The sequence below is a fragment of the Anolis sagrei genome, chromosome 1 (genome assembly GCF_037176765.1).
Source record: "Anolis sagrei isolate rAnoSag1 chromosome 1, rAnoSag1.mat, whole genome shotgun sequence".
NCBI lineage: Eukaryota > Metazoa > Chordata > Lepidosauria > Squamata > Dactyloidae > Anolis > Anolis sagrei.
In genome coordinates, this window is record NC_090021.1 from 122,227,919 (window position 1) to 122,254,789 (window position 26,871).

General features: G+C 39.7%; 1 protein-coding gene across 6 annotated transcripts in view; it reads left to right on the forward strand.

The window, feature by feature from the left end:
• The window catches only part of DLGAP2 (DLG associated protein 2), a 532,593-nt gene extending 507,272 nt beyond the window's left edge, over window positions 1–25,321 (forward strand). For all 6 annotated transcript variants that reach the window (XM_060752711.2, XM_060752710.2, XM_060752712.2 and 3 more), the window contains 3 exons: window positions 10,531–10,622; window positions 17,375–17,527; window positions 24,520–25,321. In XM_060752711.2, coding sequence (XP_060608694.2) covers window positions 10,531–10,622; window positions 17,375–17,527; window positions 24,520–24,738 — 464 coding nt within the window. In that variant the 3' untranslated portion in view covers window positions 24,739–25,321. The remainder of the gene's footprint in view (window positions 1–10,530; window positions 10,623–17,374; window positions 17,528–24,519) is intronic.
• The last annotated feature ends 1,550 nt before the right edge of the window (window positions 25,322–26,871 follow it).

Below are 26,871 nucleotides of genomic sequence, written 5' to 3' on the forward strand. Positions count from 1 at the left end.
TCGCCAATCCTTGTCTCCACAACAAGCCACATTTTTCAAAATCCAATTATCACAGGGACGGAAAGTGAGGTGAAATCTTTTGAACAGGGACACAGACAACTAAACAAACACCATAGGAATATTAACCCTTCCCAGTGTCACCCAAAGCTACAATATATATATTTTGGCTGGAGTTATTCTTCAGAAATGTACCTGTTCCGACTTACAAACAAATTCAATGTGTTGTCGAAGGCTTTCATGGCCAGAATTACTGAGTTGCTGTAGGTTTTTTGGGCTGTATGGCCATGTTCCAGAAGCATTCTCTCCTGATGTTTTGCCTGCATCTATGGCAGGCACCCTCAGAGATTGTGAAGTCACAACCTCTGAGGATCACTGCCATAGAGGCAGGCAAAACATCAGGAGAGAATGCTTCTGGAACATACAGCCCGAAAACTTACAGTAACCCAATCAAATTCAGCTTAAGAACCTACAGAACATACCTTATGTGTAACTTGGGGACTGTCTGTACTTACTTTGGCTTGCTTCTCTTAATGCAGGCTAAAATAGCATTTTCCTTCTTTGCTGCAGCATTACGCTGTGGCTCAGGTTCAGCTAAAGTTCAACAATGACCCCAGTGATTGCATGTACTGCTGAGCCGTGCACTTCTCATCCTATGAATGAATGTGGAATAAATGGAGAATTTTACACTTGGCTCTATTAAATTCCATTTCCTAATGTTTGCGTCCTTTTGAATTTTCTTTTTATCTTCCACCCCTCCTAGTTTTGTGTCATTTGCAAACTTGATAAGGATTCACTCCACCTCATCCTTAAAATCTCTATGATAAAGTTGTTGAAAGTATGGCCCTAGGCAGACTCCAGAGGGACTCCACTCAAGACTTCCTTCCAGTTTGAAGTGCAGCTAATGTTCCAACCAATTATGGATCCATCTAGCTCTCATTTAATCAGTTTACTAATAAAAATATTATGAAAGAACTATATCAAATGCTGATATCCACATAAAGGCCATCTACAACATTCTCACCATAGACTAAATTTAGTGGCTTAATGAAGAAAAAGGTATAAGATTAATTTAGCACAATGTATTCTTACAAACCTTATGCTGGCTGTTACTGATCACTGCATTGTCACCAAGATATTGCAGACAGACCCCTGTATAATCTAGATGAATAATTTCCCCAGTTTGGGGTCAGATTGACTGGCCTGAAGATTCATGTCTCTTCTAATTTTCCTTTTTCAAAAAGCGGGGCAATGTTTGTCCTTCTCCAGTTCTTTGGGATGCAATTTATCTGGCGCTGCAGATTTGAACTTGCTTCAATCAGCTAAGTGATTTCTAACTAACTCTTCATCAATCTTGATTTGCAATCCAGGCTCCTCTCGGCTGCTTTATGGAAGTACACAATTCTCTTTTGAGTGAAAGAATGAAGCAAAATAGATATTAGATAGATCTGTTAGCATGTTACCATCCGTACCATGACAGTTGCTGTGAGTTGTAGGCCAGCAACATCTGGAAAGCATTAAATGAATGCGTCGAGTCAGGGGTCTCCAGCCAGTTTGGCTAACCTTCAGGAATTCTTGAAGATGATCCGAACATGGAAGACCAAAATTTGGAAATAATTGCTTTAAATCAGTGGTTTTTACCCCATGGGCTGGGGACCACCAGTGGGCTGTGAAGAAGAAAATCTGGTCCGTGAACCTCCTTCCCCCCTTTTTTAAATTTTCCCTCTTTTCACACTCCTTCCCTGTTGCTAATCATGGCATATGTTGTGTATCAGAAACTAGAACTGATGTTGTCTATCCAATGCAATTTTCTGAATCAGCACCCCAAACCGAATCTAAAATTGACCAAAAACTGATTCGTAACCCTTTTGATACTGATGTTGGAGAGTGGTTCCTGGTCAAGTAGTCCCTGGTCAAAGTGGTCCCTGGTCAAAAAAAAGGTTGAGAACCACTGCTTTAAATAGTCTTATGGTCTTTAACTATTTAACCAGACAATGAAAACTAACTTCTTACTGCTTCTCAATGTTTGGAAAAGCAAGTGGAACAGATTTTGCATAGTAATTTCCGAAGCTGGGTGTTGAAATGTTGTTGGAGTTCTACTCTCAGACACTCCAGCCAACATGGACAATGGTCCAGGATTTGGGGAGTCAAAATCTGGCAATTTAGACTTGGAAACCAGATTTGTCTTGGAAACCACTATTTTCCAACCACTATTTTAGGGAAGATGATACTCTTAATTAAGATAACTATGAACAGGATGTAGACAATGGCATGTGGAACGTGTGCACCTGTGTTTGAAAAGCTGGAAGTACAATTCACACTCTGCCAAGTACATGGCACAATACTTTATTCATTCATTTTTGTAATTAAAGTAAAACAACAGGTGTGTGTGGTCTCTCCCCAAAAGCAAAGATTGATCAACAAAACTCTCACAAGATACAGTATTTATCTTGGAAACATTGTTTACTTTCTGACACCTTATTAAAGGAGTTAATCTTAACTGGTCCCTTTCTAAAATTAAATCTTATCTATCAGGCAGCCATTAGAATTTAATGTCAACTAAGGCTTTTTAAATACTACATGCATAATTTTTGTGATATCTCCCACCACAGAGAAGCAAAAAATGCCCTTGCATAATAATCCTAATTATGTACCATCCCATTCGGAGGGTCTTTTTAAATCATCAAGCAGGTCTTCTGGCTAAACAATTTGCCATAATAATACAAATTACAAGACAATATTCTGATATTTGTGGACATAACATACTCGGATTAGTCCATTCCATTCCTTTGTCGTCTACAAAGTTGACACTGTGCATTCAAGTTAGGGAAAAAAATCACAAAAACCCTTTCATAATGTTTTAAGTAAGTTTAGGATTTTGCGTTAGATTGCATTAATAGGTACCCTGGACCACATGCGGCCCCTAGTCATGGGTTGAACATGACTAATTAATTTTTTTAGTGTAATAGCACAGTGTAAACTAATTAGAGAATACTATTTTTTGTTCACTCTTTATGCTACTCATCCTATAATGGATGTTGCACCATGGTAATAGGCTCAATTTGCTTGAGCAAGACAATGTATCACTCAAATGGATATTTCAAAACAGTCCTGTAAGATTTAAGTACTGATTTCAGTCAATTCTGTTTCTCACTCTGTCATGTTAACTGGTTTCTGAAATGTGGAGAACTGACATCATGGCCATAAAATGCAGTTCTTTAACTCGTGTTATTTCTTCTATGGCTCAGTGAGCCTTACTTGTAACACATGTACATCCCAGGTTTTTATTGTTGGCTTAAAATGCAGCTCCAGGATTTCCATCTGTGTCTTGCCATTTTTCAAAAGAGCTTGATTGGCTTGCTGATCATTTTCAGAGACAATACAATGTTATTGTTTAAACTAAAGCTGCATCAAACTTTGTGAAGGAGAGAGATGGAAGGGGGCATTCTCAGACGAGCATCCAAAAATGATTGGTTTAAATCCATTAAGCTGGAGAAGGTGGCTTTAGGTACTTACTTAGGCAATCCCTCATAGCTTGAGGATGATGGTCCTCCAAGTGCAGTGTCTTGGCAGTGGGTCCGTAGGTGGCTGTGGATACCTATTTTTGATCTGAATGTTCTCCCACAGTGAGGACATTGGTTTCCAGGTGGAAAGCAATCCCGGTCAGGGTTGGCTTGACACGCCATCTTCTTGGCACGTTTCTCCCTTTCGCCCTCCATTCGGGCCTCTTCGAATTCTGCAGCACTGCTGGTCACAGCTGACCTTCAGTTAGAGCGCTCGAGGGCTAGGGCTTATCAGTTCTCGGTGTCTATGCCACAGTTTTTAAGGTTGGCTTTAAGCCCATCTTTAAATCTCTTTTCCTGTCCACCAACATTATGTTTCCCATTCTTGAGTTCAGAGTATAGTAACTACTTTGGGAGACAGTGATCAGGCATTCAGACAACATGGCCAGTCCTGCGGAGTTGATGGAGTAGGAACATTGCTTCAGTACTGGTGGTCTTTGCTTCTTCCAGCACACTGATATTTGTCTGCCTGTCTTCCCAAGAGATTTGCAGAATTTTTCAGAGGCAACTTGTTGGAATCGATCCAGGAGTTGAGTGTGATGTCTGTAGACGCTCCACGTTTTGCAGGCATATAGCAGGATTGGGAGGACAATAGCTTCATAAACAAGCACCTTGGTATCCCTATGGCTGTCCCGTTCCTCCAACACTCTTTTTGAGGCATTTGGTATTTAAAATGAGATAGGAAGAGCACGTTATTTCTCTACCATTTCTGAAACAAGAATTAAAGTTTTCACCACTTGAAAGATTTCATTTCTGGGAAAGAATAGGTGGCTGCTTGTTCTGCCTAGTCAAAACAAATATCTGATGTTCCAAGAAATATGGCATAATGTCATACCCTCTGTCCTACTGTGCGATTCACAACACCAGCAGGCCTCTTTGACATGAGACAGCATTACTGAAATGCAAAGGAAATCATTGTGATGTTTACAGCTTTTGAGGTCAGCTGTTTTACTATGGATCTACAGACTCTACAGCAGGAATCCTTGAACTAAGGCCTGCGGGCCAGATGCACCCCTCTAAGATCATTTCCCCAGCCCCCGCCCACACCCTGAGCTTTAGACTTAGGGTCATCCTAAGTCTGAAATGACTTGAAGACACACAATAATAACAATCCTAATTAATTTGACTATCTCATCAGCCAAAAGCAGGGCCCCACTGAAAAACTGGAAAGTATATTTTGGTTAAAATTGTTCTTCCTTTTAAATATTGTAGTGTTCTTTCATTGTTTTTTTTGGGGGGGGGGGGTTGCACTACAAATAAAATATGTGCAGTGTGCATAGGAATTCGTTCATTTTTAAAAACTATAATTACCACCACCACCAATCTGAGAAACCATGAACTGACCCTCAGCTTAAAACATTTGAGGACCCCTACTCTACAGGTACTATGTGTGCTACCAATGCTATCACATTCACAGTCCATGTATATCTAAGTACATTTATCGGAAGTTATAGCAGTTTGACACCACATTAGTGTTATGGATTGCTAGGATTTGTTGTTTTGTAAGATATTGACCCTCTTTTGTCAGAAAGCTCTAGTTATGTTTTGTTTTTTTCATGTCAGGAGCGACTTGTGAAACTGCAAGTCATTTCTGGTGTGAGAGAATTGGCTATCTGGAAGGACATTGCTCAGGGAATGCCTGGATGTTTGATGTTTTACCATCCTGTGGGAGGCTTCTCTCATGTCCCTGCATGAGAAGCTGGAACTGTCAGAGGGGACCTCACCCCACTCCCCGGATTTGAACCGCTGTCTTTTTTGTCAGCAGTCCTGTCGACACAAGGGTTTAACCCATTGCACCACCTGAGGCTCCTAGAAAGTTGTGGTGCCAAATTCCAGGAATTCGTAGGATGGAGCTATGGCAGTTAACATGGTCTCAAACTGCTATGATTCTGCAGTGTGGATAGGAAGTGGGAGTGCAATTGGACGAAACAGGAGACTCCTCTACTTTTCAAGCTATTTGTTACCATTCAAGTACCTCATTGTGACAAGTTGCAATATAACAGACCATTCACAAGGCATACCACAGCATTTCCCAGTAATGATGCACTTAAGAGTACACTTCTGAAGCATCTTCGTCTATTTTATCATGCAGTTTCCGAAAGATAAATGTCTTTATTGACTGAATGAGCCCTGACCTCCTACAATATTCAATTCAACTGGCATGATTACAATGTTTGTTTCAAGTGCTAATCTCACCCTGGATTTTCTGGGTGAGTTGGGCTGTAAATAAAAGGAACTCAAGTGTTCAGTTAAGATTCTTTACTTTTATATAGTTATCAAATGATGCAGTTTAATTCCTTTAAAAAAACAAATGGTAGAGATCTGTGTGCTAATGCCATCCACCTACGGTTTCAGCCCATTGCACTTAAAACTGATTGCCCAGAACATTTCCATTATTCTATTCAAGCTCCATCCTCTTCAGCTAATTTGTCTTCATTTTGCACATTAAATTAAGCCAAATGCTAATATAGCCCCAATGACCAGTATTTTTTAATTAAAAACACATTGGTGACTGTGGCTGCCATCCTGTCCCTTTTTTGATCCATGGTTAAACAGGTATAATTCACTGACTCTGGTTGAACAAATGAGCCGCCTCTTCCTGGTTTCAACTTCATTTAATCGTGATAACAAGTGAACCATCCCAAATTCAGAAGATGGTTTATGGATTATTGAATTTATCTTTCGCATCCCTTTAATATCCTGTCTGTTGCTGGTCCTAGAGGTGACAAAACTTCCAGGTCTTATTGGACCACATCTCCCAACGTTTCTGTCTATTGACCACTCACATAAAAGGTGCAATATCCAGCAACATTTAGATGGCCACAACTTCGCCATATTGATATATCTGATGAGCAGTTTTGCTATATGGGTAAAATTCAGTAAACCTTAAGACTAAAATCCTATAAACGCTTACTTGGGAATAAGTCTCGCTGAATATTTTGTTTGGGGTATTTCCAGATCACTGCCCAGCCCACAATACATAGCTCCTGAGGCATTGCACAACAAACAAAAGCAATTAAAAACGGCACAAAGACAAAAAGCATACAATTCATTAAAATACCCTCTTAAAAGAATCCTATAATATAATTGCATAACAAACAAAATAGAGTGTTTCCACTCATCAGTGGCCAAGGAAAACAATACTGTTTCAGCTGCCTGCCAGAAGCTCAATACAGTCCAGATGAGCCAACTTAACTTCCTTTGGCAGGAGTTCCATTAGGAAGCCTAGTTACTTATGCTTACCAATTTAACCTCACAGTGTATTAGGCCGTGCAACAGGAGCTGTCCTGAGAATCTCAGATTTCAAGCAAATTGATTCTGGAGGAGCCAGACAATCCTGGGCCCTGTTGCATGTAGGTCAATATCTGTGTCTTCAGTTCAGCTCAAAAGAAAATGTGAACATAATGAAATTATTTTAAACTGGGGTCACCGTATATTCTCATGCATGAGTAAACCTCATATATAAGTCTAGGGCAGGTTTGGGAGCCAATTTTGGATTTTAATCCAAATTTGACTATTGGAACAACTCAGGAGGCCAACCACTTCTGGCCACCAATACTATTTTTCCACCCAGGCATTGAAAAAGGCCAGGAGCGGTGCCATAGCGGAGACAGAAAAGGTGGTCAGTGGTTCTTTTCGTTTCTCCCCCAAGTCAAACTAACTTCATGTCATTCTACTCAGAGAAGGAAATTGTTCATTTTTGATAACAATATAAGGCACAGTGGCCACATTGCATAAGTAGACCCAGGGGTTGATTTTTTTTGGGCGGGGGGGGGGTATTTTTTTGACTAAAATGCCTAGACTTGTACATGAATACATAGTGTATGTAGCAGGCATGTAGCCGGGGGGGGGGGGCTTGAGGGGCTTCATCCCCCCCCCCCCCCCGAAATTCTCATGGTGGTTCGCAAAAAGGCCTTACTGGTGCATTATTTAAACTGTTATGTTTATTCATATCATGATCTGATCACCATGCTCAATATATCCCATATGCACGGGGCTTTGGGATAATGATACAAAAGGTTTGCTAGGCTAGACCCTCTTTCACTCAGACTCAGCCCCCCCCCCGAAACTCCCCCTGAAAAAAATTCAGCCCCCCCCCCCCAAATGAAATCCTGGCTACGGGCCTGGTATGTAGTCTCTAAAAATGGAACATAATTCCAAGTAATGCTGTGAGAACCATTGAAAGCAACAAAATTCAGAATTGAGTCTTAGTTTTTTTCTGGAAAAGTAAATTTTGTACACTAAAGCTGGAGAATATAAAATCTGAGCATGCTATAAATTACTGTGCCTTTATTGCCAGAATACTTCCCTGTTTGGTCATGCTTATTAAAGATGTTAAAGTGGCACATACAATGTATAGAATTCAGAGCCGGTGCGCCCCCCCCCCCCCCCCCCCCCGCAGATTATATCTACAAGTAGAACTTTTAGCTTGAGAGAAGGTGGGAAACTTTAGAAGTGAAGATTAAGAAAATACAGGTTGCGTCCTCCCTTTATCCAAAATTCATTAGGATTTAATTTTAAGAACACTCATCTGATCCATGTTTCCTAGGCTAACAAGTAGTTTGTAACACCATGATTATGCTGTATGTTTTGCATTTCTACTTTGAAATACACTTAGTCCTCCATAACTGCATATGATTATTCACAAATTTGATTAATATGGGCTCCCAGGGACTCTTTAGGTCCTACAGTGCAAACTGTGATTAATCTTCACTGGTAGTGGCCATAAAGATGCCCTCAAAGACCAGTGGTCTGCAAGAATGAAAATACAGTACACGGCCTCACCATTACTACACCATTGCCTCAGAACCACCCATGAATGAGCGACTGGTCTTGCAAAACTCTCTTATAGTGCTGAGGCAACAGGGATGTCAGGAGGGGAGAGACTGACTACCCACAAAATATTATTACCACCACAGCACCTCTAGATTATTAAATATGGTTTTTGGTGGGTGAGCAGATGGTGAAACTAGAGTGGATGTGGTCTATTCAATGTGGTCTATTCAATGCAATTTTCTGAATCAGTATCTCAAATAACCAAACTAAATCTAAAGTTGACCAAAAACCGATTTGTAACCCTTTTGGTACTAATGCTGGAGAGTAGTTCCTGGTGAAAGTGGTCCCTGGTCAAAAAAAGGTTGGGAACCACTGACCTACAGGTTCCTCAAGTGGTTGATCAATGGGCTAGCAGATTTGAAATAACACATGAAAAACCAATATGTGCTCTTCAATGAAAAAGGGTTTCTTGGGGAATAGAGAGATATGTCAAGCAAAAGATAAGAGAAGGATTCTTTGTCTTCCTTCCCTTATTTGGAGGGCAGGCATTGACCTTAGACAAGTGGCATTAGGCACCGATTAGGCAGTGCCGTGTACAGAATGGGGGACGGATTTGCTAATTAAAAGCTTCTGTCCATTAACCACAAAATACAGGAAATGATTGATTAAGGGTCATTGTGTCAGTCCTGAGAGGGAAGCAACTAATTAAAAGAATTGGGACACGGTTTCAGTGGTGTTTTGGCCATTACATTAGCTCGCCCAGTGCTGCAATTCCTGCTTAAGTAAATAAAACAATTTCATAAAAATCAGTTTGAAGTGGGGAGAGAAAGAGAAGGAGAAGAGAGCTCACATTAGAGTATGCACCAGGGTGGTGACAATATTCTGTATACAAAGGCACTGAACAAAGAATGCCAATTCCAGACAAATTGGTAGTTTCAAAGCAGCCCAAGTGACAAAGTATGCTTTTCAGGAAAGAAATAGCCCGGTAATCTATCAAGGTCTGCTTATGTGTTTTCACTTTGATTCTTTTAACAGGAGAGAAAATTGTATCCTTTCCTCTTTTTATGTTCTTAAAGTATTTCCTAAAGCATTCTGTCTCTTTTTCAAATGAACCTGAGAGGCTGATTTTGGAGTTTCCATCTTGCTTGAATACAGCACAGCTATGAAAATCTTCCACAACTTATTGAATCCTAATGCCAAATGCTTAAAGTTTAATATTTTGTTACATAAATATATTTTATTTTAATCTTTTAATAGTTCCAAAAAATGAAAAACACATAACGCGTTTGACATGGCTACCACATAATACAGCATATATTCCAATAACAAAAGCAAAAGAAACAATAACAAAAGCAAAAGAAAAGAAACACAAAAGCAAACACACACACACACTTTTTTATCGTGTCAGGAGTTACTTGAAAAACTGCAAGTCGCTTCTGTTGTGAGAGAATTAGCTGTCTGCAAGGACGTTGCCCAGGGGACGCCCAGATGTTTTTCCATCCTGTGGGAGGCTTCTCTCATGAGACTCTGGAGCTGATAGACAGGAGCTCACCCCTCTCCCCGGATTCGAACCACTGACCTTTCCGTCAGCAGTCCTGCCAGCACAAGAGTTTAACCCATTGCGCCACCGGGGGCTCCATACACACACACACATATAAAAATGTTTTCCTGTTTTCTTATCATTTGTTTAAATGTATAATGAAAGTGCATTATTTAAATGTATTATACTTGCGGATTACACATCATAAGGGAAGACAAATATAAAAAGCGAGAGAGTTTATTATGACCTAATAGGAATTTCTACTTATAGTTTAAAATTGCAGAACGTCGGTTTCCAAAACCTCCACATGTAATATTTTCTTTACTGTCTCGTAGGGATTGCAAGAGGGGATCTCATTCATCTTTAAACCTATTTATTGACTTCTCTCTAAATAATGTAGTTACTTTATCCATTTTTGCAAGTCCAAACCTCTTATCAGCACAGTCTTCTACCTCTGGAATTTCATTACTTTTTCACTTTGGGTTATATAGGATCCTTGCTGCTGTGTTTCAGGATCTCCTCTTGCTTTGTTTTTATTTGATCATCCATCACATTTAATAGTAGCAATTCTTGTTTAATGCATACATATTTTATAAGCTGGGTGTCCGTGAGCGTTGCAAGCCCAAACTGATTCCAATCACTCTTCCTGTTCAGTTCTAGGTAAGATCCGGAGTGCCGTGGGAAGCGCTCAACTGCTTATGTCTCAAAAATTCCAGCAATTCTATTGGCTATGTCAACAGAATCTGGTAAGTTGGTGTTCTTAAAATGACTCGGTGCCAAACTATTTTAAGTGTTCTGCCTTGGAGTTTACCTGTTGTCCTGAGAAACATGAAGCAACCAATTTACTATTATAACTACTGTTACAACTCTATAAGATCATTCTGAACTCTCTTTCTAAAGACAATCTAGACATGCTGAGTATGCTGTTTTAGGACAAGGGTTGGGACTTTATTTAATATTGAATTAATATCCTGCTTTTCTTCCAAATCTAAGATTCCAGGCAGCTTATTGTTTCTGAAAACAAAGAAAAAAGAGAAGGGTTGTTCTTCAGCAGTTAAATTGGGTCACGAATCAAGTTCAGCTGAGAAATCACTTGTTGCACTTCAGTCATATTGCAACTCCAAATGGTCTATTTACTCATATTATTAATCAAGGCTGCATTGACGGCAACAACATACATCATTATGATTTACATCGGGGATGAGATACATAACCATGTTTGTGAATTAGGTTGGCACAGTGCAGCATTGTGCACCAAGTTATGGAGGCGTCTCATTTTGCAACACGTCCTGTTGCGTAATGTGTTGCAAAGGAGATTTCCCATTCTGTATTGGAAGACATCACCCTTCATGACATGTTGTGCACCTGGATGCATTGTGTAGTGGTCACATGACTGGTTTCATTTACATAAGGTCCCAGAGATGTAGCTATGTCTATGCACTCTCCCTGTGCATGTTGCACAACATAAAAATTCACCTTTACATGTTCATAAGATAGTTTAGAATCACACACATAAAATAGATTTTTCAAAGATACCTCCATGCATGGTGGAAGGTCTCTTTCATATTGTTGCTGTCCAAATGAAGTCAGAACTGATGAAGACTTCATCGTAGCGCTATATTTGTGTAATGTGAAAAGGCTCATAGCCCATACAAATCAGTTGGCATTTCATTCTTGATATACTCCCTCCATCTCTTTTCTTTTCACACTAAATTAGCTGTGAAGGAGCCTTCTGTCAGGATACAGGATGATAGTGAAGGACAGCATTTCCTGTTACATTTACTTTCTTGTTAGGATGAGAGAACTAAATAATCCTTTGAGTTGGCGCTAAAGGATGTGACCTATAAATCTGTCTGATTTAAAATATTTACAGCATAACCTTTCCCAGCATGACAAGGCATTCGTTTTGTGCATGCCTATTTGAAACTTGTTATCTAATAAGGTTAAATCAACCAGTCGTTTGGAGGGGGACGCATTGAAATGCTCCAAGTTGCAACTACATGCACTGGTTCAAAGTGATTTAGTTGATATAGTGCATACACTAGGTGAATTTTGTATGGCGGTTATATTAGCACTTCCCAGTAGAGTTTTGAGTTCTGAATGAATTGGATGACCCTCTCTGGTCTTTTTGGCATTGTATGAAAACTATAACTCAATCTTGTATCATATAAACACATAGTGACTTAGCCATAGTGGGATTCACAAATCTGAGCAGTTGGGAAAAAGAAAAGTCTAGACTAGTGGCATTCAGCCTTCAGTCCTCCAGGTGTTTTGGACTCTCAAAATTCCTGACCACTGGACAAGCTGGCCAAAGTATCTCTACCCTTTTATTAGTGGTTACCAACCTTTTTTTTTTTTACCAGGGACCACTTTGACCAGGGACCACTCCCCAACATTAGTGCCAAAAGGGTTAGGAATCAGTTTTTGGTCAACTTTAGATTCGGTTTTGTTATTTGGGGTGCTGATTCAGAAAATTGTATTGGATAGACCATATCAACTCTAGCTTCTGATACAGAACATATGCCATCCAGTAGTCACCATCTGCTGGCCCACAGAAAACCATATTTAATAATCTAGAACTGACGTAGTAGTAGTAATCTTTCGTGGGGAGTCAGCCTCTCTCCTCCCAACATACCCATTGCCTTGGCACTATAAAAGGGTTTTGCAAAACCAGTCCCTCTCTTTGCAACAGTGTAGTAATGGTGAGGCTGTGGACCATATTTCCGTTCTTGCCGACCACAGGTTGGGAGCCACTACCTTATACGTGTACATACACACATGTGTACGTTAGCTGGGATCCAAAATACTAAACTAATTTAGTGAATTCTTTGCCTTATTTGTGTTAGCACATGTTCAGAAACACAAGCACGCATCTTCTAGTTCTATATAGTTTTCTTTTTTAAAAAAATCATACTATGCTCTGCTTTGCAGATGCCCTTGCACCAGAGATGGATGTTGCTAGCCTTCTGAATTGTAATGAGATCACAGCTTCAGGCAATGCAGTTACAGCCCAATACAGATGGGAAAGCATTATCCTTGCCCCTTTTGTTTGCTATTTTGTCCTCTGGACATATTCCATGAATTTAAAGCTACATTTCTATGGTTTTATTTTTGGTTTTCTTTTTATAAAGAGGCCCAACTATCTAAGTAAGATCAAATTTAAGATGCCTTAAAATGAGGTATCTCTGTATTAATGTTTTTTGGGCAGATGTTACTAATCAGAAGCAGCATACTTTATCCATGTATGTATATAGTTATATTTCAGCAGCAGCAGGCAGCCCTCTTGTGGCTCAAAGAAAGTAAAGCAGCCATTCAGGGAAGGAGCAATACTACAACATCTGTACTGCACCAAATCAATGCTTTCTATAGCTTTGCCAAGGAAACAAGCATCTTCACCATAATCCTCTCACACCAGGATTAAACCACTTACATCATTTGAATGGTGGGGCATTTTCTAACTCCAATGAAAATTCCAATTTATTGTGACATTGGAAGGACATAAAAATGAATCCTGTCCAAAAGAGTGTGTATCTACAGAAGCAACTATGCCTCCTTTTATAAAAACTCGTACAGTAGAGTCTCACCTATCCAACCTTCGCTCATCAAACGTTCTGTATTATCCAACACAGTCTACCTCTTGCCCGGATCCACAGCTGTTTCAATACATTGCGATGTTTTGGTGCTAAATTCATAAATACGGTAACTACTACATAATGTTACCGTGTATTGAACTGTTTTTTTTCTGTCGATTTGTTTTAAAACATGATGTTTTGGTGCTTAATTGGTAAAATCATGAGGTAATTTGATTTTTAATAGGCTTTTCCTTAATCCCTCCTTATTATCCAACATTTTCACTTATCCAACGGCCCGTTTATGTTGAATAAGCAGGACTCTACTGTAGTCAAAACACAGAAGGTATTCCACCTTCTATGTTTTGACTACAGTAGAGTATTGCTTATTTGATCTTTCAAAAATAGATAAAATAAAATGTATACTTTTTGAGTTATGGGTATTTCCTCTCACCCAAGAATTCCAGTGCTTTCGAGGAAGAAAGCTAAACTCACCCTGAATAGGGATATTGTAATAACAACTAGAGCATAAAATTGCTGCCTTGCTATACCATGATTGGCTCTTCATGAATTTCATTTAGAACTGATCAGGTTTTGCAGACTAAGAGTGATTGCTTCCCAGATTACTTATTTACTTAGGCGATCCCTCGTAGCTCGAGAATGATTGTCTTCCAGATGTGGTGTCTTGGTGGTGGGTCCGTAGGTGGCTGTGGAGCCCTGTTCTTGATCCACATCTTTTCCCGCAGCGAGGACATCGGTTTCCAGGTGGAAGGTGGTCCCAGCCAGGGTTGGCTTGACGCGCATTTCTCTTGGCACGTTTCTCTCTTTCACCCTCCATTCATGCCTCTTTGAATTCTGAAGCACTGCTGGTTACAGCTGATCTCCAGTTAGAGCGCACAAGGGCCAGGGCTTCCCAGTTCTCGGTGTCTCTGCCACAGTTTTTAAGGTTGTCTTTAAGGCCATCTTTAAATCTCTGTTCCTGTCCACCAACATTCTGTTTCCCATTCTTGAATTCAGAACAGAGTAGCTGCTTTGGGAGATCGGGCATTCGGGCAACGTGGCCAGTCCAGCGGAGTTGATGGCGGAGGAGCATTGCTTCAATGCTGGTGGTCTTTGCTTCTTCCGGCATGCTGTCCTTTGTCTGCCTGTCTTCCCAAGAGATTTGCAGGATTTTTCAGAGGCAGCACTGATGGAATTGTTCCAGGAGTTGCGTATGACATCTGTAGATAGGCCACATTTTGCAGGCGTATGGCAGGATTGGGAGGACAATGGTTTTATAAATAAGCACCTTGGTTTCCCTACAGATGTCCCGGATTAAATCTATCCCTCTGTAATGTAGTCTTCCTATTGCCTTTTAACTTACTAATCATTGTATTTTCTAATGAGTCATATCATCTCTCGATATAGGCAAAATGCAAGAGTCTCAATTTAGTCATCTTGACTTCTATGAAGAATCCAGGATTGATTTGGTCTAGGGCCCATTTATCTGTGTTTTTAGTAGTCTATGGTATCCATTCAATACAATTTGCTTCAGCATCACAATTCAAATGAATTGATTTTCTTCCCAGCAGTTTCTTCATTGTCCAGTTTTCACATGTAGGAGTGGGAGATATGATGGTATGAACAATTCTAGTTTTAGCATTCAACATTATAAGATCTTGTCTAGCTCCTTCATCTCTGCCTTTCTTAACTGAAGCCTCCATTCTAATTAATGACTGAGCCAACATATGAAGAATCCTACTATTTCAATGTTTTTGTCTTCTTCCTTAAAGTTATTGAAATCTTTTGTGATCATTATTTTTATTTCCTTAATGCTCAACCGTAAACCCTTCTTTGCATTTTCTTCTTTAACTTTCTTCATGAGTAATTTCAAGTCTTTCAAATCTTGGCTTTTTTAAAAATGGGTGTATCTACATAATTGTTCATGTTCCTTCCTCCGGTTTTCCTATCTCCTTCTCCTGAGTGTAATTGTGCTTTACATATTATATGTTCGGCATGCATGTTATTTCTCTGCGTTGATCATTATCGTAGTTCTAGTAGTCCCTGGGTAAAAGTCACCGAACAGTTCCTTCAGGGTTCTGAATCTATTTCAGTCACTTTTTATTTTTCCTTTTCATATGTCACTGGCTGCTTGAAGAGTTGTTTTCTATCATCCACCGGCTTTTCTCTTTCTGTTTAGGTGCTGATCACGTCTTTTTGCATGCCTCCCTGACAATGTACCTGGCTCCATCAAAAGGCGCTTCTGCCTTCTAATCAATTAGCCTTAATATTGTAAATCATTTTTTAACTTCAAATACTATAAAGTGCAGACTTTGGCATTTGCCAGAGCTAGGAGTGCAGCAGCCTCATAAAAAAGGGAAATACACTTTTTAAATAACTTAAGAGAACACCTCTGAATGTCTAGGTTTTCCAACTTAGAGCTGGCTTGCACAACATAAGGCCTGCAGACTACTTGAGGCCCACAAAATGATTTTGGGCAACATGCAAAAATGTAGAGAATGTAAAAGAAAAGCAATTCTTGGCTCCATCATTGGCTTCAGGTCTCTTCTTTTCTTATGTTTCCATGGCCAAAAATATCAGGCCAGGTCGGCCCAATGCTCACTGGTAGGAACCGTAATCTTCCCCTTTCCTGTGGTTTATTCCTCTCTCTCCTCCAACCATGCATCACAATGTCATGGTTGCAAATCTCTGAGACACAGATTTGAGATCACAGCTTGAGGAACAAAGCAGGGGGGAGGAGGTTGGCAAATGAGAGGAGCAGAGCCTTCATTGAGAAGGAGGAGGAAGAGGCATAAACAACAACTCCTGCGAAAGCAGCAGCAGAAACAGGCTGCTTCTCTCCTCTAATTTTTGATATTAATACTTCATGGTATTTTCTATAATCTACTCTGATTCTTTTTTGCATAAAGAATTGATCTTCTCCATCTTCTGCATTCCATCACGCCATCTATTTGATTTCTATTTTGGCCATCAGATGATGCCTATGTATACAGCTACCTCTTTGGTTGCTTGTAGAATGTGCTTCCAATAAACAAACTGTTGGCTTTCCAATTCAGTCATGTGGCCTGCTGCTTCATTTCTTGAACCTAAGTCAGATTTTCCTACAATCTTTGATTCTGCTCCATGTTTGGTAATCTCTACATTACAAAGACAAGAATAACAATTAAATAGATGTTAAAAAACACTTTCATGGCACCTAGAACAAGCAACCATTGTGTCCTGTGCTCTGCCTAATGATAGGGCCAGTTCTGTGTTGTTAGATCTATTTATTTATTTACTTCACTTGTATACCACTTTTCTCACCGCAGAGGGGGATTCAAAAGCTATTTCCAACATATTTATAACAAAATGTAATGTCCCACATACATATAAAACCTAACATAGAGCAGCAATAACATATAACTATCATTTAGATCATAAAACTTAACAACATTTAGACATTCAATGTGGAGTTAAAAACATATTAATATAAATGTTAAAATTGTGTAATCTGGAAATCATGGTCCAAGGCTGTTCCAAATGTCAAATATGAATTGCATATAATCCCTGATCATTCCTTGTATTGCTTATTGCCCAAAGGCAATAAGCGAGTTTTTACTTTTTTTCTGAAGACCAGGGGGGAGGGCACTGATCTACTTTGGTTTCAATTCCACTAAAATATGTGATCTACCTCCCCTCCCCCATAATTAGAGGGCTTAATCTTGCTCTTCATTAAAAAAAAAACATTTAATATATAACTTTGGCTGGTTCTGTTAAGCTTATCTTGAGAACTTAGAGTCTACTCAACAAAGTTATGAAGATCTTGAAACATTGTTTCTTCCTTTTAGACCATTCAGGAAGCAGCTTATCAAAGAGTTTACCTTCTGCCTAATCCATTTTCTATTCTAACTTTCAATTAAGTGACACTTTCTTTGTTGTGTACACGTCAGGATCCCAGTGCTATGCCGCGGCCAACTTCGCAGGATCTAGCTGGATTCTGGGACTTGTTACAGCTTTCAATTGAAGATGTCAGTATAAAGTTTGATGAACTACACCAGCTGAAACTGAATGAATGGAAAATAATAGAATCACCTGAAAGGAAGGTAAGTAGAATGTAGGCAGAACCATTCATTTGCAGTTTGAATTGACACCCATCTTGTGTCGTACCCATTCATTTTGAAGCCTGCACTTATTTCCCTTTGAGCTAGTCATTGGGCAATATGAACAAGAAATAAGGAGTTCTATTTCAAAAGTGAAAATATCGGTCACTAATAGTAGCCCACTCTCTGTCATTTGGCCATCCTAGTCCTGACAGTGCTTTATTAGAGTAATCAAAGGATTCTTTAGACTTTGGCTCAACAGACAAGTTCTCAGACAGAAATGGGACAAATGAGATCTTCCAAATGACTGCCTGCAACTCCTTTGTCCTCCACCATGCTGGCCAGGGCTGATGTTAATTGCAGTCCAGAAATATCTAGAAAATCACAAATTCCATGGCCAATGATGGTGGTTCCAAACTTGAAACACACACACACGCACCTGAATTTGTTGGAGAAGAATTCCCATCTTGGACAATCATTGTGAATTCTGGGAGTTGTAGTCCAACAATGTCTGGTAACTCATATTTGTCAAACAATATCCTAATCAGTAACTAAAGTATGACCCCTGATAGTGTTTTCTATAAGTCAGTCTAGGCTATAAATCAGGACTTATCTATGCACGATCAGGAGTCATAAAGGCCTGCTGTTCTCTTGCTTCAAATTATTTATGCTATTGAAGGAATGTATTCTGTCTCTCCATCACAACTCTGTTCTTATGAAGCAACTGTTCCTCCAGGGAACAGGGCAGATGTTGTATGGTTTTGTGCTTGGATTTTGTTTCTAAAATTAAGATAATCCTCATAAGTGTGCCTTCAAGAGAAATGCTGACTCACGAGGCTCTTTTAAAAGAGAAAAAGCAACATATGAATAATAATGACTCTCTTGTTTCATTGATGTGAACATCAACTCTGGTAGGGCAAGCGTGGGCAACATCCATAGGATTAGGGGCTACTTTTCAGGTTGGGAAAATGTTTGAGGGCTGTATGCCCCAGAACTATGTCTTACAGGGAACAATAACTACTTTCTATTCACAGATTTGTTTCTCATATTTAAATTTCCTTGTTAACAAGGTACCATTTCTCCCACTCGTTATTAACAGACAATAACCTCCCTACTCATTTTTAACAAATACATTCTCCATGCATGATTTTTTTATCATGTCAGAAGTGAATTGAGATTATACTGCAAGTCACTTCTAGTGTGAGAAAATTGGCCGTCTGCAAGGACATTGCCAGCGGATTCCTGAATGTGTTACCATCCTGTGGGAGGCTTCTCTCATGCCCCCACATGGGAAGCTGGGACTGACAGATGGGAGCTCACCCCATCTCATGGATTTGAACCGCTGACCTTCAGGTCAGCAGTGCAGCCGGCACAAAGGTTTAACCCATTGCACCATCGCAGCTCCATGTTTGATTATTTATTATTATATGTACATATAAATTGGCTCCAAATGTAGTTAAATCAATTTTAATTGATATGATATTGCCAATTGACTATGACACTGACTATAATATTAACCATTTCGTTGACAACTAAATACACTGTGTATTCACCATGTAGTACCTTTTCCCTTTGACTGCTTCATAGTTAGTCAGTTTTAATGCATGCACACATATGTACATGTAATGTGAACTGGGGTACCCTTTTAAAAAGCCAATTGAAGTGCTGCATACCATCAGCATAATAATAATAACTTTATTTTTCTATCCACCATCTCCCCAAAGGGACTCATGGCGACTTACAGATGGCACAAAATGCCTAAAAACAAACATACAAGTGAACACAATATAAAAAATACAATAAAATAAGACACATGCACATATAAAAACAGCACTTTACGCAGCAACAACTTAGAGAAGTATTTCAACTCCAATATAACTGTATCTGTCTTCTCCCTGCTGCTTATCATTTTCACTAGTTCTGTCAATCCTGACTTCCTAGGATATTCCAAGGCAGGACAACTAGGCTGGAGCACCCTCTAATGGGGAGACTAAAAACTTCCAGTGGCCTACTCGAAAAATGCATCTACATTGCAGAATTAATGCAGTTTCATATCACTAACTGGCATGACTAAGTGCTGCAGAATCCTGGAAGTGGTAGTTTTGTGAGGTCTTTAGGCTTCTCTGCAAAGGAGTGCTGGTGTATCACCAAACTTCGTATCCCAGGATTCCATAACATTGAGCAATGGCAGTTAAAGTAGAGTCAAGATACATTAATTCTGCAATGTAGATGGAACAGGAAACAGCATTTTGGACACAAAAAATAATATTTTCTGCGCAGAAACTAGTGCTCCCTGCAAAACGCGCTGTTTTCCACATAAAGCAACCACATGCAAATTTTGCAGAAACATTCCAGGATTCGTCACACCAGGGTCTCTCAAAGTATGTTTTTAGGCCATTAAAATAGTTCCCACCCTCTATTCTGACTAGTACTAATATTTTGTAAGTAGGAACCAAGAAGAGCAAGAACAAGAACCGGGTTATATATTCATCTTCTTCATGGTGGGCTATTTTTTTATTTAACAGGGTTTTTTTTTTTTTGACAGATGAGCATTCAGAATGGCACTCTCCTTCCCCACTCAAGGGTATGGGGCACAATTGAAGCCCCCCCCCCCCTCCTTAGCCAGCAATAAAATCCTCCTTAGATTTTTCTTTTTGCATTCATTTCTTGCACTCATAAGAAAAAGAGGGTGAGAAACTGATAATGATAAATACCTAGATTTCCTACATTGCTGTGTTCACATTCCCATGTTAACTCTGATTGCCCGTTTCATCTGGATGTCTAAACCAGAGTTTCTCCAACTGTGCTCCACAGATGTTTTAGACTTAGCTTCCACAATTCCTAACAGCTGATAAACTGGCTGGGATTTCTGGGAGCTGAAGTCCAAAACACCTGGAGGAGCACAGTTTGAGAAACACTGGTCTAAAGTATATCTCTAAATGATCAGTGGGAGTTACATTACGGAAGTTTTAAAAATGTAGGAGCTTGGAAAAGAGTCATCAGTGAACAGAATTAAACATTCAGCTTATTTTCTGTTGCATTTTTAGGCTAGCTATTAGAAATATGTTTCCTGATCCCAAATGGGATCCCCTTAGCTCATAGTTGGGGTCATGAAATATTTGGCAACAGTAAAAGATTTCGGAATGCCATCCATTTACATGAATCTTAGCAACAACATGCAGTGAACTCTGCAGAAATGATTCAGCTTTTCTCCACGAAAAGGAAAGCCAGCCTATTTAGCATGCATGGCAAATGCTGATTTGTTTTCAGTAAATATTTGGGTTTTATACTTATTTTATATACCTATATACCTGGGGTCACATAAAAATGTATCGGCCTCAAAGGGGTCACGAGCAGAAATAGTTTAAATAGCCTTGTTTTAGAACATGTTTATCTGATTTGTTTTGAGCTAGTAATAGGCCCTACATGTAGGTTAATACCTGGCTACCACAATGGATTTTCTTCTTTTCTTTCTCACAGGACAGACACCAAGGTGCCATTAATACCCCCCAAGACTGGCAGAGCAGTTCTCATATTTTATGTTAATAATAATAATAATAATAATAATAACAATAAGTTGTTGAAGGTTTTCATGGCTGGAATCACTGGGTTGTTGTTGGTTTTTCGGGCTATATGGACATGTTCTAGAAGCATTCTCTCCTGATGTTTCTCCTGCATCTATGACAAGCATCCACAATCCTCACAACCTCTGAGGATGCTTGCCATAGATGCAGATGAAACGTCAGGAGAGACTGCTTATAGAACTTGGCTATATAGCCTGAAAAACCTACAACAACCTAATAATAATAATATTAATTTATATTCCGCCCTTCTCCCCAAGAGGAGAATTACAGCATTTACATACATAAGTAAACATTCAATGTCTTTACAATCGTATACAATGAGACACACAAATACAAACAAAGGCAGAGGCTTCTCCTTTCATTTCTGGCTTCTGGGGGCAGTTCTTATGTCTGGCCCTGGGGAGGTGCTTTCTCCATTTTCATGCCATTGTCACCTCCTGGTTGTGTGGCCAGCAAGATATCTTGAAGCATCTCTTTGCGATTTCCTGCCAAAGTGGTACCTATTTATCTATTCACATTTCTATGTTTCTGAACTGCTGGGCTGGCAAGAGCTGGAGCCGACCTATGGGAGCTCACCCCATCTCGTGGATTCGAACTGCCAACCTTTAGGTCAGCAGTTCAGCAGCACAAGGGTTTAGCCCATTGTGCCGCTGCAGCTCCAATTAAAAGGTCAACTTACCTGAATTAAGAATTTTTAGAAGACTCACTAGTGGCCAACCCTTCTGTACCTCCTTTCAGTTGTCCTCTTTCTTTCCATTTATTTATTGCTTTGCAAATTTTGTTATTCTATAGAAAACAAAGCAACGGCAAATGAAATCAAAAGAGGGTTTTTTTTTTAATTTGCGTTACAGCATAATATATATTGAAGACTAAGAAAAAAATAACATATTTATGCTTAAGCACACACACTCAACCTGTGGCTTTTGATGGTATATTCTGTTATGGGATTTGCTAAGGCCAGAGGGTTTTTTTTAATTGCCTTGTGAATGCTATATGCTCAGTGTTGCATGCAATCATCTCTCTGCCAGCAGATTATTGAATAAATTGTGAATATTGACTTTCACTACCTTATTTCAAGTCCCCCGGGGACCTATTCAGTCAGTTGATATTCTGGGACGTACCTGAGCAAAACATTGGATGTGTTTGCAATGCATTGAAGAGAATAAAGATGTATATATAATTACCATCACATATTAATGGAAAACCCATTTTTCCAGCATGACAATAGTCAATGAAGCCTTGTACCATGCAAACCAGGAACTCCAGAGTCCTCTTGATTTTATAGGAAAGAGTTTAATATATCCTTCACTTCCCCATCTCTTGGTTGAAATTAAAGAAGCTAGACATCTTCCTAATAATAAATAAAAAAAATTCGTGTCAGGAACGACTTGAGAAACTGCAAGTCGCTTCTGGTGTGAAAAAATTGGTTGTCTGTGTGCTGTCGCACGCTGGGCCTGTGCATCAGACTGTAGACAGGACATAAATTCTGTGTGCCCAACGGGACGCCGGGGCTGCCTCAAATTAAAAGCCTTTGAATTTCCTTAAAACAGAGTCTCTAGATTGCTCAAAGGTTCAACAAAGTTCTTTATTAATGAAAACAAACAGGTACTTTAAGGCTTTCTTAACAGTCTATTGGCTCTCTCTGAATCTTGTCCACAGGGAACAGGCACTATCTTCATAACTGTAACTAATGGGGAAATCCTTAACTTCTAATCTGGGCAGTCTGTCTTTGCCTCTGTTGGCGTGGAGCCCCTGCACCCGGTACCAATTGCTTCTGGCTTCTGCGAGTGACCCTTACCAAGCAGAGCTTTGTAAACTTCCAGGGAAAAAGGAGTTCAGGTTTCAGTGATGGCTGACTGAAGTCCCTCAGTGAAGGAGCTGTAGGGCTGTATAACCCCGGTCAGGCTGTAGGCTGTATATCTCCCCAGCCAAGCCATAGAAGACGAAGCTTTCTACAGGAGCTCTTGGTATTATGTCCTGCAGGAAAGGCTTCTCTGTATGGACTGACCCAAACTGGCTCCTATTCCCTCCAAAACCCAAAAAGGGGGCAGGACCAGGGAACCTAACTATAATTGACAGGTGGCTTGCCCTATGATTGCAGCCAAAAAAGCCATCTATCTGCAGAGTCCCTGAAACTTAGGACTACAACAAACATTCAGTGCAAAGCAAACAAAATTGGAGCTCCTGGTGCAGTTGTACCAGCACAGTCTGCAAGGACATTGCCCAGGAGACGCCCGGATGTTTTGATGTCTTACCATCCTTGTGGGAGGCTTCTCTCATGTCCCCACATGGCGAGCAGAAGCTGACAGAGGGAGCTCATCCGCACTCTCCCCGGATTCAAACCTGTGACCTGTCTGTCTTCAGTCATGCCAGCACAAGGGTTAATTAATTAATTAATTAATTAATAATTGTATTCATATATCCCGCCACCATCTTCCCAAAGGGATTTGGGGCTGCTTACATGGGGACCAAGCCCAGTCAAACAGAGTTAAAATATAACCAATAAAATATACAAAACATCATAAAAACATACACCTCAACAACCAACAACCAGTAGCCAAACACAGTTGACATGTTCAGAACTGAAAGGGCGGGACAAGTGTTTGTGCAATACAACTGCAAGGGCGGGGCTGATAGTAAAGTGCAAGAGTCAGGTATTAAGTTAGGGATAGAAGGGCCAAAGCACTAGTGAACCAGTTAATCAAAGGCACATTGGAACATCCAAGTTTTTAGGTATTTGCAGAAGGTGGACAGGATGGCCGTTAATCTAATTTCCCTGGGGGAGAGAGTTCCAGAGCCAGGGGGCCACCACCAAGAAGGCCCTCTCGCTCATCCCCACCAACCATGCTTGCACCGGAGGTGGGAGCGAGAGAAGGGCCTCTCCAGCAGGTCTTAAAACCCGTGCAGGGATCATAGGGGAAGATGTGATCACAAAGATAGGCTGAACCTGAACCATTGAGGGCTTTGTAGGTGGTAACTTGTACCTTGAATTGAGACGAGAAACTTATCAGCAGATCATTCCAAACTTTTCATGTTGATGACACATTTTTTATATCTACAGCATTTCATGGCACTGTAATTCAGTTTGACTAGCAAACAGGACATTAAACCAACCCCTTAAAAGATATTTGGATGTATACATAAGTTGTAATAATAAAATATATGGGGCACAACATATCTTATGAAATCCTTTCATTTGGGTTTTCAAAAATGTATGATTTTTAAAGTAAAATTATACATTTCCAAGACATTTGTCATTTCCCATTATGTTTATGCAACACACCTACACATTGCATCCAACATACTAATATGTTGTGACACACAGTTTGGAAACGTTTGCCCTACAGTCCTTTTTCGTGCCCTTTTGTCTCTTTAATTCGTTTCCTTTATTCTTTATTTTTTTAATTATAGGAAGAAAGAAAGGTTCCTCCACCTGTACCAAAGAAGCCCCCAAAAGGAAAATTCCCTATTACGCGAGAGAAGTCTCTAGACCTGCCTGACCGACAGCGTCAAGAAGCTCGTCGACGGCTAATGGCCGCTAAACGGGCCGCCTCTTTTCGGCAAAATTCGGCCACAGAACGGGCAGACAGCATTGAGATCTATATCCCAGAGGCCCAAACCAGGCTTTAAGGACCGGAATGCTGCATACATTCTTCATCTTTTTTAAAACAAAACAAAACAAACCGAAAGAAAGCAAAAGCAAAATGCTTGTACAGTTTGTCTCCTCCCTGCTGGTTTGTCACCCACATACACATATATTGCCCTCCCCACTGCCACCGAATGGCTCTTGGTGTTGTGTCCTTTGTGCCACATGCACAGTGGAATGCTTTCTGATTCCCTCGGAGTCCGCTGAGTCCATCACAAGAACAACCGTTCTGTTCTCTCTCCCCTCAATTTCTCTTTGCTTTTGTTTCTTTTTCCTTTTATATTTATGATTAGACTAAACAATCAGCTCCAGTGGATAGGGCTTGTTGAGACCTTACTTATCCAAGATGTTCTCAGAGGACAACAAGAAACACCTCCTGAGATGGAACCCAGCTTCCTTTTTTGTTATTTATATTTTTATAAAATGATGTGATATTTAGGGATAAGAATTACAAACCTTTCAAATGGGTGTGTCTTACCATTCACCAGAGGCATTAGCTAACCCAAGTAGAAGGTGCTACAAATGTCAAGTGCAAGAAAGAAAGAAAGAAAGAAAGAAAGAAAGAAAGGAAAAGAAAAGAACCCATTTCTCTCCCCTACCTTCTCCTCCACTTCGTCATCCCTCTATCTTCCGGGACCCAACTTTCCTTGCCTTGTTCTGAGCTAGTTTCTGCCCATGTGTTCTGCCATACCGCTCACCTTTCTTACGGCAAAATAACACTCGGCCTATCATCTCATGTCGAATTGAGGTTTTGGAGATGAACAGGGATATCCAGCCATTAAACTCCAAAATTCATCAGGAACAAGCAAACAAAAAAGCATGGAAACCTTTTCATACTAGGAGAGTCCAGCCTGGAGAGAGATAAGACGGTACAGACAAGCATCTAGATGCCTGACAGAAAAGCGGAAACTGAATTGAGTGCAAATAGGGGGAAAGGAGGAAGCCTTAAGAATTTAGATCTTCTGTAGCAAGATATGAAAAGCTCTATCTGCTCCTTTGGAACATTCATTACATTTTAAACAGTTATTATTTTTATGTTGTGGGTATTTTGTTTACAGGCACCTTTCTTTGGTTCCATTTCAAAAGCGATGCTACATGTAATATTTGAAGTTTCAAAATGCTATTTCAATTGAGTTTCCAGGGTATCCTTTAAAACAAAACACACAAAAAAACCTTTTGCTTGTTTAAATTACCAGTTTGTGACATTGTAACCAGTTTAAGAAATATGAATGTGAGTGGTAAGTATATCTCAGTTTAAATGGTAATCTTAAGGTAAAAAAGGTGAACTGTAGTTTACAATTGTATTTATTTTTCTCCAGAATACTTTTTTTTCCTTTTCCTATGCAGTATTACTTTAAAAGATAAAGAAAATCCTCTTGATTGTTTTAGATTTAAAAGATGATTTCAAAGGGTGGGTGACTTCTAACAGCAAAATGTAAGGGGAGTAATTTGTTTCTAAGCACCCCATGGACACCAAGACAAAAGCTAGAACTTATGGAGACAAGAAGGAAATATTCCCAAGTAACATTGTTCTAATGCATTTGCTTTCTCAAAGGTACTATCCCAGTTGTTGTTACTACAGTAGAGTCTTGCTTATCCAACATAAGTGGGCCGGCAGAACGTTGGATAAGCGAAAATGTTGGATAGTAAGGACGGATTAAGGAAAAGCCTAATAAACATCAAATTACATTATGATTTCACAAATTAAGCACCAAAAATCCTGTTTTACAACAAATCAACAGAAAAAGCAGTTCAATACACAGTAACGTTACGTAATAATTACTGTATTTGTAGAATTTAGCACCAAAATAGGCAAGGGTTCTTTCTTTCTCCCACCCTGGATGTTATTCCGGGTAGGAGGCAGAGTGCGTTGGATAATACAGAACGTTGGATGAGTAAAGGTTGGATAAGTGAGACTCAACTGTACTTTTAAAAGGGAAAAAGTCTTGATGTGTGGGCGCAAGAAGTGTTATCCCATGAATATTGAAATCACGATTTTGCAAAAATATCAAAACTTAAATCCATGAGAAAATAATATTCTTTTATCCCTCTTATTTGAATGATATGTATTTGGCCATAGGCTACTTAAACACTACTAGAGCACTTTGGTTTTTCAC